Source organism: Octopus sinensis, linkage group LG16 (assembly GCF_006345805.1).
Source record: "Octopus sinensis linkage group LG16, ASM634580v1, whole genome shotgun sequence".
NCBI lineage: Eukaryota > Metazoa > Mollusca > Cephalopoda > Octopoda > Octopodidae > Octopus > Octopus sinensis.
The window spans coordinates 54,746,711-54,770,134 of NC_043012.1; the positions used below are offsets into that span (position 1 = coordinate 54,746,711).

The 23,424-nt window shown below is 36.0% G+C and overlaps 1 protein-coding gene and 1 long non-coding RNA gene across 2 annotated transcripts; one reads left to right on the forward strand and one right to left on the reverse strand.

Moving 5' to 3' along the window:
* Nucleotides 1-6,353: 6,353 nt before the first annotated feature.
* Nucleotides 6,354-8,033, reverse strand: LOC115220546 (U3 small nucleolar RNA-associated protein 15 homolog). Its single transcript, XM_029790691.2, has one exon. It carries the CDS (start codon nt 7,950-7,952, stop codon nt 6,417-6,419), a length of 1,536 nt encoding a protein of 511 aa, XP_029646551.1. The 5' UTR covers nt 7,953-8,033; the 3' UTR covers nt 6,354-6,416.
* A 604-nt stretch (nt 8,034-8,637) lies between these two features.
* On the forward strand, nt 8,638-22,445 carry LOC118766585. Its single transcript, XR_005002529.1, has 3 exons — nt 8,638-8,653; nt 11,104-11,107; nt 22,129-22,445. It is a non-coding gene; the product is annotated as an uncharacterized LOC118766585 (long non-coding RNA).
* The last annotated feature ends 979 nt before the right edge of the window (nt 22,446-23,424 follow it).

Consider the following 23,424-nt stretch of genomic DNA (forward strand, 5'->3'; position numbering starts at 1 on the left):
TTTTCTACTCTAGGCACAAGGCCCGAAATTTTTGGGGAGGGTGCCAGTCAATTAGATTAACCCCAGTACGCAACTGGTACTTAATTTATTGACTTCGAAAAGATGAAAGACTAAGTCAACCTCAGCGAAATTTGAACTCAGAATATAAAGACAGACAAAATACAGTAAGCATTTCGCCCAGCATGCTAATATTTCTGTTTCTTTACTACCCACAGAGGGGACAAACAAGGACAGAAAATGGATAAGTCGATTACATCGACCTCAGTGCATAACTGATACTTAATTTATCGACCCCGAAAGGATGAGAGGCAAAGTCGACCTCGGCAGAATTTGAACTCAGAACGTAATGGCAGACGAAATACCTATTTCTTTACTACCCACAAGGGGCTAAACACAGAGGGGACAAACAAGGACAGAAAATGGATAAGTCGATTACATCGACCTCAGTGCGTAACTGATACTTAATTTATCAACCCCGAAAGGATGAGAGGCAAAGTCGACCTCAGCAGAATTTGAACTCAGAACGTAACGGCAGATGAAATACAGCTATGCATTTTGCCTGGCGTGCTAACGTTTCTGCCAACTCGCCGCCTTAAGGTCATTACTTTGTTACTATCGATATGGTTGTGAAGTTAAGAAGCTTACTTTGCAACCATGTGGTTTTGGGTTCAGTCCCACTGTGTGACACCTTGGGCAAATGTTTTCTACTAGACCTTTGAGCAAACCCATGTCTTGTGAATGAATTTGACAGACTTGGAAAGCGGATGTTAAACGATGATGATGATCCAGATGGTCATACTTGGAATGCCTTTCATTATTGAATTTGCTCATTCAGAGTACATTTGGAAAACAACTAGCAAAGATTTGTCTCTCATACATTACTCAGTGGTCCTCAGCCATTTTTTGCCAATGGAACCGATTGAATCCTGTTTTACTCTGCCTCCATGTTAAAAAAAATCTTATATTTTTATAATTAAATAGTTTAGGAATCTCTATATATATAAACGGCAAAATGTCTGTGTGCGTGTCCTTTATACAAATCCACAATTTTTCAGTTAGAGGGCTTGTACTTTCTATGGTCATTCACATCTTTACATTTCCCCAGTCACCTCGCAAAGCCATTAAAAAATCAATAGAAGTGACTTTTTTGTGAATTTTCTATCCAAAACCCAATCAAAATGCCCGAAACTTGATACGCCAATTGAATGCCAGCTAGCTGTATGTGATTGGTCGGAGATTTGGACAGTACTCGCATGTATGTGCGCATGCACTAGCACTATGACCCAGCGTTGCCGGGTCATAGTGCTAGTTGTATATACAAATATTGTTAAAAACTTTGTGTATTGTACAAATATAAACACTTCATTGTTCATAAACTTTTGTATGGACCCTGGTTAAAAACCACTAGTTTAACCTTTTTGTTAATATACACTATCATCATCATCGTTTAGCGTCCGCTTTCCATGCTCTCATGGGTTGGACGGTTCAACTGGGGTCTGGGAAGCCAGTAGGCTGCGCCAGGCCCAGTCTGATCTGGCAGTGTTTCTACAGCTGGATGCCCTTCCTAATGCCAACCACTCCGTGAGTGTAGTGGGTGCTTTTTACGTGCCACCTGCACAGGTGCCAGGCGAGGCTGGCAAACGGCCATGATCGGATGGTGCTTTTTATGTGCCACCGGCACGCTTCATTTCAATTAATTTTGGAAAATAACGAAGGAGTTCATAAAATAACTTTGTCGTTATTTAGCTGGTGTTTGGAACATAAATCAGTGTGAAGTTTCGATCACTTTAACCATCTAGCATTCAGATTACTCCGTCAAGCTGATCTCAAGACATTGAGCCTTACAAAGGAGATGACCAAGGACCGTGATATCTGGTGCACTGCTGTACACAAGAAAACCCAGTCTGCCACAAGAGAATAAATACCAGAGCTGGTGCTACATAAAAAGCACCCAGTACACTCTGTGGAGTGGTTGGCATTAGGAAGGGCATCCAGCCATAGAAACTATGCCTTACCAGCTCTGGTCAAATTGTCCAACCCATGCCAGCATGGAAAATGGACATCAAATAATGATGTTGTTGCACTAGCTTTGTTTTTAGACTGATATTGTAGTTTAGGTGTGAGAGGTTAGATCTGGCCTGTTTGAGAATAAAACGGATAAGATATTTTGGCTGGATATGACCAGTTTAACCCTTTCATTACCAACCTGGCTGAAACCGGCTCTGACTCTGAGTATAAATGTCTTGTTTTCATAAGTTTTGAATTAAAATCTTCCTCCAAACCTTAGTCACAATTTATGTTCCTAACACTAGCTGGAAGATAACTGAGTTATTTTACTAAATTCTTTGTTATATTTAAAGTAATTGAAAGAAACACAGAGCATCTCAAAATAAATACAGTAACAAAAGGGTTAAATGCTAAAGAGTTAAACAAAAAGTTTACATGACAGAATCAGAATATGGCTGTGCAAGAGGTGTAGTACAATCAAAGACAGACTGATAGTGAATTGAGACTTTGCCTGTGGTGGACATAAAAGAGTAGTGAGCCCCAGTAAAGTGCTTACAAAGCTCAGAAGGCTCTACAGAAATAGTTGTTGGCTTCTGTTACCTGGATGATCTAATCAGGAGTGGAAAAGGGTGTGGTGAAAGTATAGTGACCAAAATTAGAATAGAGTGGAAAAAATTCAGGGAACTGTTACATCTGCTGACAAGGGGATTCCTTCCCTCTCTCTCTGTGAAAATGGTAGATTGCATGATGCTTGTGGAAGAACTGTTATGTTATATGGTAGTGAGGTTTGGGCACTGAATAGAGAGGGTGTGTGAAGTTTGAAAAAATGTTATTGTGTTTGAGCTGAGAAAAAAACTGGGTATATGAAGAATTTATTATAATATTTAAGAGCGACAAGTATGCTGGTATGGACTTGTGATACATATGGTTGATGGCTACTGGGTGAAGAAGTGCCAAGAAATTTGTCTGGAAGAATCCAAAGGAAGAGGAAGATCAAGGAAGACAGTAGGAAGAAGTGAAAACTGATCTCAGGAAGTTGAAACTCACAAAAGAGACAACCAAGGAATGCAACAAATGCTAGGATGCTATTTTGGACAGGAAACGGACATAAAAAATGATGACTGAAATAAATGGGACGCATCACACTGGACACATGAGGGCTCCAGGAATGTACCTGTATTGTATTTCATTGATATATAAAATATGTATATTCTCAAGTTGATCTTACTTGAGAATATACATATTGAGATGGAACTTGAGATGTAGAAACAAAAATATAAATTTGTAAGATTTGATGAATCCAACCCACAAACAAAAGCTAAACAAATGAACACATACAATTAACAGTTATTTCCTCCAATTTCATTTACCGTTCTCAAAAAATGTATTGCTTTTTATGGATTTTTTTTGTCATAACATTCTCAAAATTCACCATCGCTACTATTTTGAGCAATGTTTTCATCATCATCATCATCGTTTAACGTCCGCTTTCCATGCTAGCATGGGTTGGACGGTTCAACTGGGGTCTGGGAAGCCAGAAGGCTGCACCAGGCCCAGTCTGATCTGGCAGTGTTTCTACAGCTGGATGCCCTTCCTAACGCCAACCACTCCGTGAGTGTAGTGGGTGCTTTTTACGTTGTATGTTGTATGTATATATAACGGCAGACAATACAGTGAAAGGAAAGTTACTACCAAACCATTATATGGTGAACTCAAACCATCATTCTGTAGATTCCAACAATGCCGCATCATCTTTGGTTAATGTCCATCCTCTATGCTGGCATGGGTTGGACAGGATCTGATAATGCTGGAGGACTGTGTTGAACATTACAAATAAACTCATAAAAGAGAAACAAGTAAATATCACGACATGCTTGGGACTTCAGACAATCTCTTTTCAACTTACAAGAGTTTACCTGATGACATTTTTCATAAACATATTTTTGGTTTTACTTTGCTGGGTCTGGAAGAAGAAACAGTGTCTGTGGTTTTTGCCAACCTTCCTAGACTAGTGGCACTGATACCATTATTTTTCTTGAACCTTTGTACATATGAAAAATGATGAGAGAATATATGACCAGGAAGGGAATGCCTGAAAGCAAGGGGCATGAACCAAGCTAGTTCCAAAGAGCATAGTAGTAGTAAAAAAAATGACAGAGGAGACAGCACACCTGTGGGCTAGATATTGGAGTGGTCTGTAACTTCATGCTAATCAGTCAGGTAGCCATTTTCTCAATGTTGTCTAGAATGTCTATGTGTACCGCAACAGTACCATCAAAGCTGTGAGAACAATACTCCACTGTACCCCTTACCTGAGTTCTGTAAATAAGAATTGTTGGGATGAAGTATTTTCTGGCCCTAAACAAGATTCAGTCATTGGGATGCAAGCGGAGCTATGTTAAGGAGTGCTCTTACCAAAGAGAATCAGTGACAATGTGATCCAATTATTAGAACAAATTTGAACACTAGCTAAGTGCTGCTCATAGTTAAGAGGAATTTTGGTGTAAATATGTTTACTTGATATACTGTAAATCCTCGTGTATAATCCGCATTTTCCCCCCAAGATTTAAAGGTCAAAATCCCTAGTGCATACTATATACGAGGTTAAAAATGAAAATTATTTTCTAAGCAATGTCTGAGTCCCTATTTGCTGTCTGGCAATGTTTATTCAGACGCATTTTGTGATGTTGGGCACGAAAATACCTTAAGCTAAGCCTGAAAGCAATGAAGTCGTAAAAGGATCATCCATAACTTGCAGTAAGCAACATTTATTAAACATTATTACTGTCATTTCTTTATTTTCTGCAAACATGCACAAAAAAGCTATATGTTTGCATTATATTATATATTCAATAATAATAAAGGACGTCAACATATACATTTTTACAAACCAAGACGTTATATAGACCTCCTTGACTCAAGTTAGAGGAGAGGTGCGTATTATATACAAGGTTTAGGTTTTTCAGAGGTACAGCCCCCTAAAAATTCCCTGCGTATTATACTCAAGGGTAGACTATACTCGAGGATTTACGGTCGGTAGTGTTTGTGTTTCTTTGCTGTTCAAAGACAAGATTGGCAAATTCTCATTAGAAGACTTTCAGTGTCTCTGTTCTTGGAATCAGCGTGTGTTTGGCATGTGGTGTCTCAACTGCAATTGGATAATGCAAGCTGGAGAATGTGAGGAAAGAATGAAGTGTAATATCATCTGGATAAGAGTGGTCTTTGAAGAATATGATAACATCAAGTCATTGATGTACAGAAGGAAGAGAGTAGGAGATAAAAGTGAAACCGGAGTTGCTAGAAAGAGCTCCGTGTGGTAATAGATGAGATGAAAGACAGGTGGAACCCACAGGCAAAATGTTCCAATAGGAGAATTTCATACTAGATTTGAAACCTTTGTTGGCATTGTGGATAACAACACTGCCTTCATCAGATTCCTTCAAGGAAATAGCCCACTGATGCACAATAAAAAACAAGTCACCATTGGAGCTGGTTTTATGGAAAATAAACCCGTGATCATTAAGGGGATCTTTTCCTTTTGAACAGCACTTTGTAACATAATTTCTAGGTAACTAAAAAGTTTTAAAGTTTTAAATTTGACACCGCTAGAAAAAAATCCCATTTTCCGTAGCGGTGTCGTATGAAATTGTCATCCATGATTATAACCCTAGTATCGATCTATTGCATTTCAATCTATTTAAGATTTAGGGTTAGGGGTGGGGGAAGGATATCTTTTTTCTTCACAAATGTAAATAAACCCAATCTGTTTCTTAAAGGAGGGACATAATCATTATACACAGAATGTTATTTACCTAAATGGAGGTCAGCGATTGGTTAAAATTGCCGAAATGCTCGAAATTAAAGACGAAATATGTTACAACATATAGAATTTTCTCAATAAAGCCAAGAAAAAAAATGATGTTTTATAAACACATTCTACCAGTATACAAAGTTTAAAAGTGTTTAGTTAACTAGAAATTGTGTTGAAAAGTGCCGTTCAAAAGGAAAAGATCCCATTAAGGTATATGGATGATCTTTCTACACAATAAAAACTGTATTATATTGTATGGTTATTGTTCAGTTTTCAAATAAATATTCTGTAAATTATAATTTGAAATTACTGTCTGTTTTGTCATATCAAAAGGGCCAATGTAGAAAGAAATGATGAAGGTTAATAAGGAAAAGGTGCCTGTAAAAACGGAATTCCAATCAAAATTTTGCAAAAGCCACAACAAAAATTTCACATTTTAACTCTATAGAAGTTAGATTTCAAAATAAGCAAGAAAAATAGTTTCAACTGCGCCTTTTGTGAGGCTTAATTAAAAGAATTGTAACAAAACAACGGATAAAAAAATGTTTAAGTTTTAATGTATGCTAAATATCAGAAAAATATATTTCAACAAAACATTTCAATGTAAAATTCCTGAACCATTTTCTTTACGTGTGGTGTTAAGTTCTGCTGCTGCAAATATTAAGTCAATCATTCCTAGAGTTTCTGAACATGTTTTGAGATATTTCAATTCATTGTTAATTAATCGGTGAAATTTCAATAAGCTCGCCGAGCAATTACTGGTTTTTTGGAAAGTTGTAGAATACAGATCTAAAATAATGTTTGTAACATCTACAAGGGTTGACATAAAATTTATGTTTCGTATATTTACGCTGATAAACTTGAGTAACACTAACAATTGGCGCTCATTTCGCCCAAGTAAAGCCGATTTGATAACATTCCGACGTATCAATTCTTGCATAACACTAACAGTGATTTCAGGATGCTTCATACGTACGCGAATATCCAACACAGAGTCCAAAGCAAAACTGTGCTTAAATGCCTTCAGTTGTTTATCCCATTTAGGTAAAAATTTCTTTCTGGGGTTCGCAATAACTAAATCATCTTTTTCAGAGGCGACATATTTTCCAGTGTTAATTCTGTATCGGTACGAGGATTTGTTACCTTGTTTCTCTCGTTCCGTTGTTGTGGCATCGGTTTCTTTTTTGCGGTGTTGTATAGACAGTAATCCATCTGTAGTACCAGCCACAATAACACTGTCGTCTGGAGAAACGGCTACACTGAGTATAGGCCCGGGATAATCGAAGGTATTTACAACTTGGTAGCTTACGGTATCGTACATTTTCACATGTCTGTCTAAAGATCCAGACAGAAGTCTCTTATAGTTACTGCAGAACCCCAAAGACGTAATAGATTTATGGTGGTGAGAAATAGTTTTGAGTAACTTACCACCAGCTAAAGCATCCCACACTTTAATACAATTGCCACCAGCTGAAAAGAAAAGCCCAACAGAAGGAAACATGAGCACACTTTCAACGGGGTATCCATGATCAACGGTGAGAACGCTTTCTTGAAGTCTCGTATCGAACATTTTGATTAAGTGATCGTAACCTCCAGATAAGATGATGTCCGGACTAGCAGCTGGATTAGCACCGCATCGGATGACGTCTTTATGTTCCTGGAATGTAGTAATACAAGTTTCCGTTGGTACGTCCCATAGTCGCAGGGTTAAATCATCCGATCCGGAAAACACTCGAACATTATCAGCCGTGAAGCGAGACACGTGTACGGGTGCAGTATGTCCTTTGAACGTTCGTAACCGAAAATCTTTCTCAACACCTAATAATCGTACAATTCCTTCGTCACCTCCAACTACTAAAAGATTGCCGTCGGAACGGAAGCATCCGCTGTATGTATTTTGTTTGAATCGAGAAAAAGTCTTCACGATTTGATTTGTCTGTGAATTATAAATATGTAAGCGCGTGTAGTTGGTAACGGCGAAGTTATACGGTTCAGAATGAGAAAAGTCTATGAAACTGATTGCCCCGTACTCACGTTTGATTATTGCAGGTTCTAGTTTCCAATAAAGATTATCAGCAGTGACTTCTTTAAAGCGTGGATACTGTTTTATGAATGTATTCTTAAACGATGCCATCGCAATAAAAATTAATTGTGTGAAGAAATTTCACAACGTGCTTAATTGACATCAAAGAGCTACAGCAACAACGGGAAGTAACTCCAAATAACTATTCTCCCCCCCCCCCCCTTTGAAAGCAATCCTCTTCAGTCAAGATTCTTTATAATATTAATATAATATTAACGTTAAATAAGGGCGCTTTAAAAATTAATGGGTTTTTTTTTTTTATTAAAAAAAAAAAGGTTTTGCTTTTTTTTTTAGTTTCTGTTTTTAACTAATATCTGTTTCGAATTGTTCTCATTTTCTTCCAGCTTTATATAAATATATTTGCGTGACTGCAAATACTTCAAATTCATTCATAGATTGATTAACAGAATAGCTAAGCTGGATTTTATATATCTGGTGGCTCCCAACCACCATGCCACACAGAAAGAATAAATTTTTCAGTTTTACTTTTATTTCATTAGCTATCGCCATCAGCAGGATGTTTTTTGCATTATATAATAATAATAATAATGATATTAATTCAGTTAAAATTTTGGCACAAGGCCAGCAATTTTGGGGGAGGGGTTAGTGGATTGCATCGACTACAGTACGCGACTGGTACTTAATTTATCAACTGCGAAAGGATGAAAGGCAAAATAGACCTCGGCTGAATTTGACCTCAGACGAAATTCCGCTAACGATTGTGCCAACTCGCCTTACACACACACACATATGTATGAATATAAATGTGTGTGTGTGTGATGATTAAATTGTATATTATGCACGTTGTTGTGTTTTGTTATGCGTGCAATCCAGTGGTCCATGGAAAAATTGTCTTGTCATGAAACCTGTCAGTAGGGCAAAACGAAAAAAAGTTGGCGACATTTGTTAAAGACGCTTTATGGACGTCATCAACGTAATTAATATTTAGGAATTATTAATGAAATCAGATAAATTATTTCATTTGAGAATTAGAACAATGATAACAGCTATTTTTGTTATTTTGCCACAAGAACAACAGATCAATATATAAACGTGTTAGGTACAGTCCACACCCTACAAAAATAGGCTTTCATTCTATTCAGCAAAACACAAAAAGTGTCCTCTCTGCAAACAACACATAACCATATACAAGAATGCCCTCAATAAAATAACATGATCTACAAAGTACATACTTGTAACAGTTGAATTCAACCCCACGTTTTCTGCCACATAGAAATCATAAGTTGATCCTGTACACAAACCCAGTTTTGGTCCAATCAACAGCTGCTGTTCACATGATAGTCTGGTGGCATGACTAGAACATTCGTGAACACAGCTTACAAATACAGCTCATTTGAGCAAGAAAACTGCTTAGTGGTGATGTTCACTCTCTACACATAGATATTTTCACAGCTACCTATTCAGCTTGGCACAACAGAAGAAAACACACCATGGCAACAAGAATATGTATTGGTATGTATTAATCAGCCTGAATGTTTGAATTTCTGACAAAGACTTTCTGCACTTGTCATATATGTCATTTCTTCCAAATATTCCTTTTTTGCATTGCATGCACATTTTCTGTATTAATGTATTGGGTTGTCCGGAAAGTTTGTGCCGATTTTTAAAGGAAAGAAAAAGGTCAATAAATATTTACCATTACATTTTTAATCAACCAAATGTGAACCATTTGGTTGCAGAATGCATTTCTATCTTTCCTTTAACTTGAAAATACCCTCTTCCCAGAATTGAGGTGGTTTCATGGCAAATAATTCATCAAGGTATTGAAATTTTTACCTTTAAGACTATTCTGCAGAGACCTGAATAAGTGGAAATCCGAAGGAGCAATATCTGGTGAATATAAAGGGTGGGGTAACACATCCCAGCCGAGCTGCAGCAATTTTTGTCTAGTTCCCAATGCATCAAGTGCCGAAAATGAACTTTCTTATCTTCCATTTTAAAAGGTTACAAAATTAACACAGGTTATAGGAACATAAACCTTCTTCCACGAAACGATAGCTTAAACTGTGCTCTAAATGGAGATGTAGTCAAATCCTATTTTATGGACTCAACCATGTTCTAAAATAAGTCGAAAAGTAAGCTACTATAAATCAGCACGAACTTTCCGGACAACCCAATAGCAATAAATGATGTCCACACACATAAAACAAGTCTTCCGTCACATGCTACATACACTTCACATTCAGTCTGACACAACTAAAGTACATAATTCTAATTACATGACATATACTAAAAACAAACACCATCTAACAAAATACTAACAATTCTTTCTATTATATGCACAAGGTCTGAAATTTAGTGGGAAGGGTGCTAGTTGAAGATGGCGAGCTGGCAGAAACGTTAGCACACTGGGCGAAATGCTTAGTGGTATTTCGTCTGCCATTATGTTCTGAGTTCAAATTCCGCCAAGGTTGACTCTGCCTTTCATCCTTTCAGGGTTGATAAATTAAGTACCAGTTACGCACTGGGGTCGATGTAATCGACTTAATCCCTTTGTCTGTCCTTGTTTGTCCCCTCTATGTTTATCCCCTTGTGGGTAGTAAAGAAATAAGGGTACTAGTTGACTATATTGAGCTTAGTACTTTGCTGGTACTTTATTTTATCAACCCTGAAAAAAAGATAAGCGGAGTCGGCTTTGGCAGCATTTGAACTCAGAACAAAAAGCCAGAAAAGATGCCACTAAGCATTTTGTTCTGCATGCTAGTGATTCTATCAACTTACGTACCATCAATAGTGACAATGACACCAAAAGAGCAGCAAAATGAATCACTCAACAAAGTATAAAACTGGTTTAATAGGCAAACATAAATCTACATTCGTAAAAGACAAAGCTGCACCCACTTCAGGAACAAGAAAGTGGAGTTGGTGATGTTGTAAAGATTTACATAAAACTGTTAAAAGTATGATTAATAATAACCCTTTCTTCTATAGGGACAAAACCTGATTGGGGGAGAGGTTAGATGATTACATTGATCCCAGTATCTGACTGGTAGTTATTTCATCAGCAATGAAAGGATGAAAGGCAAAATTGACATTGGCCGCATTTGAACTCAGAATGTAAAGACAGACAAAATGCCACTAAACATGTTGTACAGTGTGCTAACAGTTCTGCTAGCTTGCCACCTTATCACTGATAATGGTTCCAAAGTTTGGCACATGGCTGGCAATTCTAGGCCAGGAGATATGTCCATTGCTTGACTGGTTCTTTATTTTATTGACTCCAAGAGGATGAAAGGCTAAGTTGACCTCTGCAGAATTTTAACAAAAAACTTAGAGTTGAAAAAAATTTCGCAAGGCATTTTTTGCAACACCCTTAAAAATAATATAAATATAAATAATATTAGGCATAGGAGTGGCTGTGTGGTAAGTAGCTTGCTTACAAACGACATGATTCCGGGTTCAGTCCCACTGTGTGGTACCTTGGGCAAGTGTCTTCTACTTTAGCCTCGGGCTGACCAAAGCCTTGTGAGTGGATTTGGTAGACAGAAACTGAAAGAAGCCCGTTGTATATATGTATATATATAAATATATATGTTTGTCCCCCACCAACATCACTTGACAACCGATGCTGGTGTGTTTACCTCCCCGTAACTTAGCGGTTCGGCAAAAGAGACTGATAGAATAAGTACTAGGCTTACAAAGAATAAATCCTGGGTTCGATTTGCTTGACTAAAAGGCAGTGCTCCAGCATGGCCACAGTCAAATGACTGAAACAAGTAAAAGAGTAATAGTTTCTAATTTAAGCAAGAGGCTGGCAATTTTGAAGGTATCAAAATAGCAATGATGCAATAAAGTACTTTGACTTTATTGTTTCAACCCTGGATGGGCAGAAGGCAAAGTTGACCTCTGTGGGATTTAAACTTCTTTATGTAAAGGACCAGAAGAAAAACTGCTTAGAATTTTATTCCAACTCACCACCCTAAATAATTGGATCTAATTTAGACACGAGATGTGCAATTTCGGCTGGGGAGAGGATCAATCAATTTTATTGCCCTCCACCACCACCACCTCAGTTTTGACTGGTATTTGTTTTTCTCGGCTCCTCTAAGATGTTTCTTCAATGCTCAGACAATTCTTTCAATCTACTATTGATTTCTTTCATTTTGTGCAGAACATTGAGAGAAAAAGACATTACAATGACAGGTTACATAGAAATCAAATAAGAGAGAAAATGAGATAAAGCTATTTATAAATATGCAAATAAGTGACAATATGATCCTCTTGATATACGAGGGCCTCCAATTCAGGCCATCCCTGAAATATATATATATGTATATATCAAAATACTACCACCATGTCCTTAATGATGAAATTAACCTCTCTGTCTATATATCTACCCTCTTTGTAATGTTGGTAAATGAAATAAGTATAAAAATGTGCATTGTCCGTCTAATTATAAAATTCTATATGTTACTGAAGATTGCTCAACATTTTAAAACTAATGTAATACTTACAGTGTTTAATAAAATGAAGTGGCATGAAACGATTGTACTACACTACCTTGGATATCCTTGTTGCTTCTTTTGATTATAATCAACCCATTTGATTTATATGGATAATACCATACCAAATTCTGGTGCCTTTAACTTAAGTACCATATTCATCTGAATCTAAATTTTGCTGAACCTATATATATATATATATATATATATATATATATACACAAATATGAGAGAGAATCCACTATGTGGACGCTCTTACGCTAAAGATAGATTTGCAAGGGTCTCTGCCACTAAGAATTGTTTTTAGTGCTTGAGACCCTTGCGGATCTATCTTTAGCATAAGAGCGTCCACATAGTGGATTCTCTCTCATATTTGTGTATTAATAATATTTACTGAATCTCAGTCTTTTATACGCTAGGCCACTGGTGTTTAAATTGATGTTATTAATTAATATCCAATTTTTTCACCCTCATTTTGATTTATACATACATACATACATACATATATATATATATATATATATATATATATAATATATATATATATATATATATATATATATATATCACATGATCTCATGACTGACCAGGCCATGATGTTGCTACACATCGCTGGTCACAATGTGCTTCGCATTGTTTTAGCCTTCAAATGACGTCACCTCGCTGGCTAAGTGAGCAGGCCAATATATATATATATATGTGTGTGTGTATATATATATATATATATGGTGTCACATAAAAAGTACCTAGTACACTCTGTAGAATGGTTGGTGTTAGGAAAGGCATCCAACCATAGAAACCATGCCAGAACAGACAGAAGAGCTTGGTGCAGCTCTGGCTTCACCAGCTCCAGTCAAACCATCCAAGCCATGCCAGCATGGAAAACAGACATTAAATGATGATGATGATGATAAGGATAATTGCATCATAGCTTCAACAAAACTTTCTTGTTGCTTATCATAACTAAGCAACAACATAGCATTTTAATTTCTACCTTTTTCATTAATATTTAAATATATATATATATATATAATACAAATAAGAAAATGGAGAAACAAATTTGGTTTGTTCATCAACTTATGGATATTACAATGTTGGATTATTTATTCATTTTACAAATGAGAACATCAAAAGCATACAAAAATATTATATAAATCAATAGGTAAGATAATAATACAAACACAGATTTTAAAAGTCATATTATAAATTAATGAAATCCTAAAAACTACTTCTTACAGCTGTTTCAGCCTATGGTCAAAAGTGAATCTAATTTTCATTGCCTATAGAAGTCAACATACTAAGTTTGTAGGCATTTAAAAAATATAATACTTCTTTGTGAAAAGAACCATAGGCCTCGTCAGAGGTTATAATTAACTTTAAAAATATTACCTGTTTAATACAATAAATGAATTAATTGCATTGCAATCAAAAACATTTATGTATTAAGAATTTGGGTACTTTACCAACAGTATATTGGATAAATGATATCCCATAGTGGGTTACACCCATAACTCCTATTTTACTTTGTAAATATACAAATATATATATATATATATATATAATTAATTTTATTGTATCGCATTTGACTTTGTATATATATATATATATATATATATATATATATATATATATATATATATATATTGGTAAAAACTGTAAGATAACAAAAGAAAGAAAGAGACCTCAATATTATGTAAATAGAGGAAATTTATCTATAAAATAATATGTTACATTTACTCAATAGTCAAGATAAAACTCTGAGTTTCAGATGCCGAAGTGGAAATCCACAACACCATCTCTTCGGTTATCTGGCCATCTGAAAAACGCTATGAAAAAATACCGTTATATAAAGGGAAATTACTGTATTATAATTCTGCTCGCAGACCCACCTGATACGTCACTATGAAAACGTACACATCTTCACCAATAATAACAAAGGGTAAGATTAATTAATTAAGAAGTAATCAATAATTTCACCAAGTAGAATTCGGCATGAAAAAAGGACCATTTCATGGTAAACTTAACTAATACTTAATAATTAGGGTTCAGCAAAGATTTGCTTTACCACATACCAAAGTTTAGAAATAGCAGCCAAAAAACGTTAGCTATTTCTTCTACTTTAAAAAGGGACTCCCAGAAAAACCAAAATACTTGGAAACAATCTACTTGTTTTCAAGTATTTTGGTTTTTCTGGGAGTCCCTTTTTAAAGTAGAAGAAATAGCTAATGTTTTTTGGCTGCTATTTCTAAACTTCGGTATGTGGTAAAGCAAATCTTTGCTGAACCCTAATTATTAAGTATATATATATCATCATCATCATCATCATCGTCGTTTAATGTCCGCTTTCCATGCTAGCATGGGTTGGACGGTTCAACTGTGGTCTGGGAAGCCCGAAGGCTGCACCAGGCCAGTCAGATCTGGCAGTGTTTCTACAGCTGGATGCCCTTCCTAACGCCAACCACTCCGAGAGTGTAGTGGGTGATTTTATGTGCCACCGACACAGGTGCCAGACGAGGCTGGCGAACGGCCACGCTCGGATGGTGTTTTTTACGTGCCACCGGCACGGAGGCCAGTCAATGCAGCACTGGCTACGGCCATGTTCGGATAGTTTTCGTATGTGCCACCGGCACTGGTACCACAAAACTACAAATTCCATTAATGTTCATCGAGTTTGCTTTTGATTTTGTCCATTTTCACTTGCCTCAACAGGTCTTCACAAGTAGAGTTATGTGTCCCAAGAAGGAAGGTATGCATAGGTGCACTGACTACGTTCCAGGTAGGGGCCATGGGTTATGGCCTCACTTGTCCAGCCGGGTCTTCTCACGCACAGCATACTTCCAAAGGTCTCGGTCTCTGGTCATTTCCTCAGTGAGACCTAAAGAGCGAAGGTCGTTCTTCACCACCTCGTCCCAGGTTTTCCTGGGTGTGCCTCTTCCACAGGTTCCCTCAACCGCCAGAGTGTGGCACTTTTTCACACAACTATCTTCATCCATTCTTACTACGTGTCCATACCAGCGTAGACGCCTCTCTTGCACACCACATCTGATGCTTCTTAGGTCCAACTTTTCTCTCAAGGCACTTACACTCTGTCTGGTATGAACACTGACATTACACATCCAACGGAGCATACTGGCTTCATTTCTTGCAAGCTTACGCAAATCCTCAGCAGTCACGGCCCATGTTTCACTGCCATGTAGCATGGCTGTTCGCACACATGCATCATACAGTCTGCCTTTTACTCTGAGCGAGAGGCCTTTTGTCACCAGCAGAGGTAAGAGCTCTCTGAACTTTGCCCAGGCTATTCTTACTCTAGCAGTTACACTTTCGGCACACCGACCCCCGCTACTGACTTGGTCACCTGGGTAACGGAAACTATCAACTATTTCAAGTTTTTCTCCCTGGAATGTGACGGAAGATGGTCTCTGCACATTTTCAGTGTTTATTGCACCAGAGCATCTGCCACATCCAAAAACTATTTTCCTAGTTAGCCTTCCTTTGACATTGCTGCACCTCTTATGTGTCCATAGCTTACACTTGGTGCATCTTAGAGAGTTCCTACCTACGCCTTTTCTACAGATCGAGCAGGGCCATCTACCTGATGGCGTTTGAAATTTGTCTACCTTCCTACTTATTAGGACTTTGGTTTTAGCTAGATTGACTCTAAGGCCCTTCGATTCTAATCCTGCTTCCACACCTGAAACCTCTCCTCGAGTTCCGATAGTGATTCAGCAATTAGAGCAAGGTCATCAGCATAGAGGAGCTCCCAGGGGCATCCTGTCTTGAATTCCTCCGTTATTGCCTGGAGGACTATGATAAATAGGAGGGGGCTGAGGACTGAGCCTTGGTGGACCCCAACCTCCACCTGGAATTCTTTGCTGTACTCGTTGCCAACCCTCACCTTACTAACAGCGTCCTGTACATGGCACGCACAGCTCTCACTAACCATTCATCTATACCTAGTTTCCTCATTGACCACCAGATAAGGGAACGGGGGACCCTGTCAAAGGCTTTCTCCAAGTCAACGAAAGCCAGGTACAGAGTTTTATCTTTCGCTAGGTATTTCTCCTGCAGCTGTCTCACCAGAAATATGGCATCAGTGGTGCTTATATATATATATATATATATATTGCATATTCTGCCCTTTACTTTCATTAATTATGTAAGCCTATTCATGTCATGTTGGTTCAGTTTTTTTTAAATATGCATCCCTTTATTATTCACAAGTCATTTAATTCTAATTAAGTAGATGCAGCAACTTTGTACGCATAATATGAATTGGAAGCCTTTTGACATTTCCATCTATTATCTTTTACTTGTTTCAGTCATTAGACTGTGGCCATACTGGGGCACTGCCTTGAAGAATTTTAGTCAGACAAATTGATGCCAGTACTGGTTTTTATTTTTCTAAAGCCTGATACTTATTTTACCAGTCTCTTTTGTCAAACCACTAAGTTACAGGGACATAAATACATCATCACCAGTTGCCCAGTGGTGATGGGAAACCAATACACACACACAATGGATTTCTTTCAGTTTCCATCAACCAAATCCACGGTCAGTCCAAGGCTATAGTAGAAAACACTTGCCCAAGGTGTCATGCCATAGGACTGAACTCAGAACCCTGTGGTTGGGGATTAAACTTCTTTATTTCAAAATTTTGCCATAAAGGCATAACACAGCGGGAGCAGCTTGCGGACTGGACAAAAACATTGATGACAAAAGCTGGACAAAAACACTCTCAGAGTGGTTGGCGTTAGGAAGGGCATCCAGCTGTAGAAACTCTGCCAGATCAAGGTTGGGGCCTGGTGCAGCCATCTGGTTCGCCAGCCCTCAGTCAAAATCATCCAACCCATGCTAGCATGGAAAGCGGACGTTAAACAATGATGAAAAAGGATGATATTGATGGGAGAAGACAAAAGACGCCCACCTATTTTTTGCTTCTCTAAAACATTATTCTTAAACTTCTTACCACACAGCCACACTTGCTCCTTCATCATTCATTCATCTTCGTTTAGCGTCCGTTTTCCATGCTGGCATGGGTTGGACAGTTCAACTGGGGTCTGGGAAGCCAGAAGGCTGCACCAGGCCCAGTCTGATCTGACAATGTTTCTACGGCTGGATGCCCTTCCTAATGCCAACCACTCCATGAGTGTAGTGGGTGCTTTTTACGTGCCAGACGAGGCTGGCAAACGGCCACGATCAGATGGTGCTTTTTATCCTTATTATTCACAAATCATTTAATTCTGACAAAGTAGACACAACAACTTTGTGTGTGCAATATGTATCGGAAACACTTTGACATTTTTTATATCCAGAATGCTTTATAATGGTACATCAATATTAACACAAATAAGGCTTATAAATGTTTAATTTTTTGTCCAGAACCCTTTCTGCTTCACAGAAGAACATTTGAATTTAATATTCTTCCAGTGTTTTTTCATGCTTGGTAGGTATAGGTACCAATTGAAATAATTTGTTTCAGTCATTTTATATATTGTGCCTACTAATAAGAAATTTATAAATAAGCCCTTTGTAGTTATTTATGCAAATAAAGATATTGAATCATTAAATATTGATAAGCTACAAAGTTAGGAAGACGGGTAGAGTCAATTACATTAACCCAAAAATTGTTTGGTTCTTTATTTTATCAAATTATATCAATAAATTATACTTCACAATGGAATGTTATCTCCCACAAGTAACAAGAAAATTCCCCAGATAGTTTATTTGTCTATCTATCTATCTACCTCCCTATCTATCTATCTGTCTGTCTAAGTATCTATCTGTTTGTCTAAGTATTTATCTATCCATCCAACACACACACACGTACATATACATAGATAGTGAGAAAGAGAGAGTGTGGCATAGGCATGGCTGGTCATGTTTTAACAAATTTTGTTCCTGACATAATCTTGGGCTCAGTCCCACTATGGGGTACCTTGGAAAAATGTTTTCTACTATAGCCTAGTCTAACCAAAGCTTTGAGTGGACACAAACTGAAAGAAGCCTGTGTGTGTGTGTGTATAATATATATATACATACACACACCTCTACATATGTATATCTATATATATGATATAAATATCAGAGAGAGATAAGTAGAAGAGAGGAGGGGGCTAGACAGAAATATATATATATTATATAAATAAGGATAAGATCGATATTTAAATATCAAACTTATCAATCCAGTAATTTTTTTGCTAGTTTATTTTGTCCTATCTCCTGGTGCTGTATGAACTTTTAACGTGGTTTTAGAGTCAAGATTTGGCTGCTATTTCAAGCATGGTGGTATCGCTTAGATGCCCTAAATTATAATCTTTATATATATATATATATATATATATATATATAAATAAATTAATAAATAAATAAAACATATGCATATATACATACATATATGTACGTACCTACCTCTGCATGCATATATGGATACAGGACACCAAAAAAAACGTCGAACACAATGAGAAACGAAAACATAAACACAAAACCAAGGAAATGGACATTTTTCTTAAACAACGTAAAAATAGAGTACAGGACATACAAAACAAGGAAAATTCCCCTTCTTCAGTCGCCTTTGTTTCATCTACTCCACGTATATATATATATATATACACACATACATATTTGTCTGACTCCTCTTCCCTTCCACTTTATGTATATATAATGTATATATACACACATACAGAGAGAGAAGGATACCTATGAGGAAGAGGAAGGATGGGGAGTATGGTGGCAGATTTCAGGCACCTCACAGCTGCTTTGCTATGCACCTTAAACTTAGATCCAAAGAACAACTAACTGTATGTAAAAGTAAAGCTGACCTTTGACCTTGATTTGTACAGCAAACATTTGTATGAGCACTGAACTAATATAAATACCTCTTCCATAAACATAAACCCAGACAACCTTGCAAATAATATTCTGAAATTCAATAGTCATCCTATGTGAATGGGCTCCTATTTTTAACTTCTGACTAAATTCTGAGTTATCAGGGAGTGTTCTTGTTAGCTAGTACTCAATTTTGACTGTAAAAATATTAAGTTATTGTTGTTGTTTAACCAGGTCAGCTTTAATCCTGCAAGTGGATCTTTTCGGTTTGAATGGCAGTTTTTTCTAGCGGTGTCATATGAAATTGTCACCCATAATCATTTTTTCTTCAGAAATGTAAATAAACCCAATCTGTTTCTTAAACGAGGGACATATTCATACAGCACAGAATGTTTTCACCTCAATAGACGTCATTGATTGGTTGAAATTGCAGAAAAAACAACAACTATATCTTACAAACTATAGAATTTTCTCAATAAAGCCAAGAGAAAAAGATATTTTATAAACACATTCTACCAGTATATGAAGTTTAAAAGTGTTTATTTACGCGGAAATTATTTTTAAAAATTGCCGTTCAAACCGAAAAGATACCTGCAAGTTTATGATGACAAACGTTCAAGCTAAGACCATGTGGGGTTTTTTATGCATTATTTATCCTAGATTGTATTGCTTTGAAGATAGGATTATGGTCTACCACACTGCTGTCATGTCCATGCTCCTATATGGTTGTGAAACTTGGACTTTGTGTCATTGTAACATCAAAAAACTTGGATGTTTACATCAAGTGAAATTTCACTCTCTCTTGAACATCATGTAGTTTGACTGTCTCCAATTACTCTGTGGTGGAAAGAGCAAATAGCCAGAGCCTCAAATCACTAATCATCAAATGTCTTTGATGAGCTGGCCACGTCATGAGGATGAACTATGAATGACTTGCCGGTCAAATCCTCTTCAGTGAACTGGCAACCAGGAAAAGACAAAGAGAAGCCCCTCTTTAATGCTACAAAGGTCAACTGAAGTCAACTCTGAAGCAAACCAGCTTTGACCCTTTGGCTTTTGAGATGACCATGAGCAACCATTCTGACTACCAACATAAATCCTTTGAGAGAAATTACTGATTTTATCCGCATGAACAGTTGTTGTCAGCACCCTATGCTAATGAACTGTTCAGTGATTGTGCACCCATTGGTTAGACTGTAATACTCGTCCTATACCCAACCATTTTTTACTTATTGACCCTGATAGCCATTCAATGTTTAAAAAAATTTCAGATATAGGAGTGACTGTGTGATAAGAAGCTTGCTTCCCAATCACATGGTTCCGGGTTCAGGTAAGCACTAGGGTCAATGAAATTGACCTGCACTTTCTCCTCAAAATTACTAGTGTTGTGTCAAAGTTAGAAAGAATTAAGGGCAGCCAGCAGGCAGAATCATTGGCATGTTGGACGAAATGCTTAGAGCTGCTTCTTCTGGTTCTTTAAAGTTTTCAGCATCAGTAAAAAGGATTTGCAAAGAGGAAACTTAACCCTTTAGCATTCAGATTATTCTGTCAATTATTAACTTATATTGTTTTGAATTAAACATGCATTTTCATGTAGCTTCAAGATTTTGATGATGCAATTGTTTATTTATAATAATGACATTATAGGGTCTGTGTGAGAGGCTGGGTCTGGCCAATTTGAACATAAAACAAGTAGAACATTGCAGCCGGATATGGCCGGTTTAAATGTTAAAGGGTTAAACAGAAGAATTTTGTAGCCAAGAATTTAGTAAAGAAACAAGTCAAACCAAGCTCAGCATATAATCTCATTTTATTGTAGTTTGGCAAATTTATACATAAAATCATTGATCAACATCGAGCATATGTATATATATAGTACAAAGTAAGATAGGGGTTATGGGTGTAACCCACTATGGGATAGCATTTATCCAATATACTGTTGGTATAGTACCCAGATTCTTAATACACAAATGTTTTTAAATGCAATGCAATTAACTTATTTATTGTATTAAACGGGTGAAGGTAAAGAAATATTTTTACCGTAAATTTATAATGCAAATAAGAAAATGGAGAAACAAATTTAGTTTGTTCATCAACTTTCGGATATTATAATGTTGGATTATGTATTCGTTTAACAAAATGAGAACATCAAAAGCATACAAATATATCCTATAATTCGTATTCTTATCATATATCTTATATGTATTGAATTATAGGATATATTTGTATGCTTTTGATGTTCGCATTTTGTTAAATGAATAAATAATCCAACATTATAATATCCAAAAGTTGATGAACAAACTAAATTTGTTTCTCCATTTTCTTATTTGTATTATATATATATATATATATATTAATCTTAAACAAGTATATTATTTTTGATAGTGACTTCGAAGGTTTGGCCAGCGAAGCTGTTGTCACTGTCAGATGATGTCTCAGCTGGCTGAAACTTCAAAGTCACTGTCAACAATATTCTTGTTTATGAATAAAAAATCTGTACTCTACAAAAGTATAGAGTAACCCTTCAGATTAATGTAATATTGGTTTTATTATAACTGAACAGAAAAATTAAACAATATATATATATATATATATATATATATATATATATGTATGTATATAATTAAGAGAAATAATCTCCATTAAGTAATTCAATTGATAGTGAAAGATATTATCTATATTAAATAATATAGAAAAAATTTAAATATATTATAATAAATATTTTTAAAAATCACTAAATTAAATAAACATTAAAATGACTACGCACGTTTCTCTTAATTATTTACATATTATATATTGTGAAATTTGATTTAGTATTGCTAAATTGAATTTTTCCCTGTAAGTTTGGAATTTTATATTACCTACTATTATTTATATATATATATATATATAAATGAGAGGGAGATATACGCACATATATATCTATATATATATAGATAGATAGATCTATTTACATACACTCACACATATATATGAGATCTATTTACATTCGCACACACACATATATGTATAAACTAGTATAGTACCAGTGAAAGATGACAGGATTTGAATACAAATAAGGGATACATTTGAGGAACATTATGAGCGTGACAAGAGTAATATAGAAATTAACATAATATACAGAGAGAAGCTGATATTAGAAGAGTAATTAGGCAAATGAAAGACAGAAAAGGAAAACAGCCATCAAAATGTGGCTTTAAGTAAATCAGTAAACTAAACTCTTTATTTCCTAATTACTCTGACACCATCATACTCTCTCTCTCTCAATCTCTTTCTCTTTCACTCTCTGTCTCTGCAACTGTCTCTTGCACTCACTATAAATCTAACTTCATATACATCTTAATGATTACATTGTGGTTGCAAGCAATTAGTAAGCTTTGTTCAAATATCAAATCTAAAACATGATACGAGAATGAAGATTGCCAATTTCATTTTATCACCAAATTCGTTTCATACAAGAGATTGTTACTATGTGTATATGAAAGTGTGAACATGTAGATATTTATGTGTAGCATTTCTAGTGTGGGGATAGATGTAATAAACAAAAAACATTGACTTTATACACACACACACATATATATATAGGGAGAATTCATGAAAAAAACAAAAGATGAAGACAGGTGTAGAAAACAACCAGATGTATTAGTATAACGCTCATGAATTGAAAAAGTCTTTTATGTTTCGAGCCTATGCTCTTCCACAGAAAGGAACACAGAAAGAAACAAGGAGAGGAAAAAAATGTGTAGTGGCTACCGATCTATCATGGCCATTATATATATATATATATATAATATATATATATATACATATATATACACACACACATTTTATATATATATGTGAATATTTATGAACATTATCTATATAAAATATATGTATATTATCTATACACTCATAGGTACACTATATATATAATGTATATACATACAATCTCCACAATAATCTACAAGACCAGAGATCAGATCAATAAAAACTAACCAAAAACATTTCACAGGTAAAAAAAAATTTACACTGATTATCATCACACTTATGTACTCTTGTCACTCAAAGCTGTTTTCTTTGAGGGACTGGTGTTGGCTTTTAGCTTCCCCTACAACCAAGCTTATGCAAATAGTCTTAGAGTCAACTGTTATAACAATTTGCAAAATATATTCTGCAACCAAATATTTAATGATGTAAATACAATTGCATAACACATGTATTACATGTATGTATATGTATGCACATATGCC

Coding starts and splice junctions, on each gene's coding strand:
- LOC115220546 (XM_029790691.2), bottom strand. CDS start 7,952: ATGGCATCGTTTAAGAATACATTCATAAAACAGTATCCACGCTTTAAA.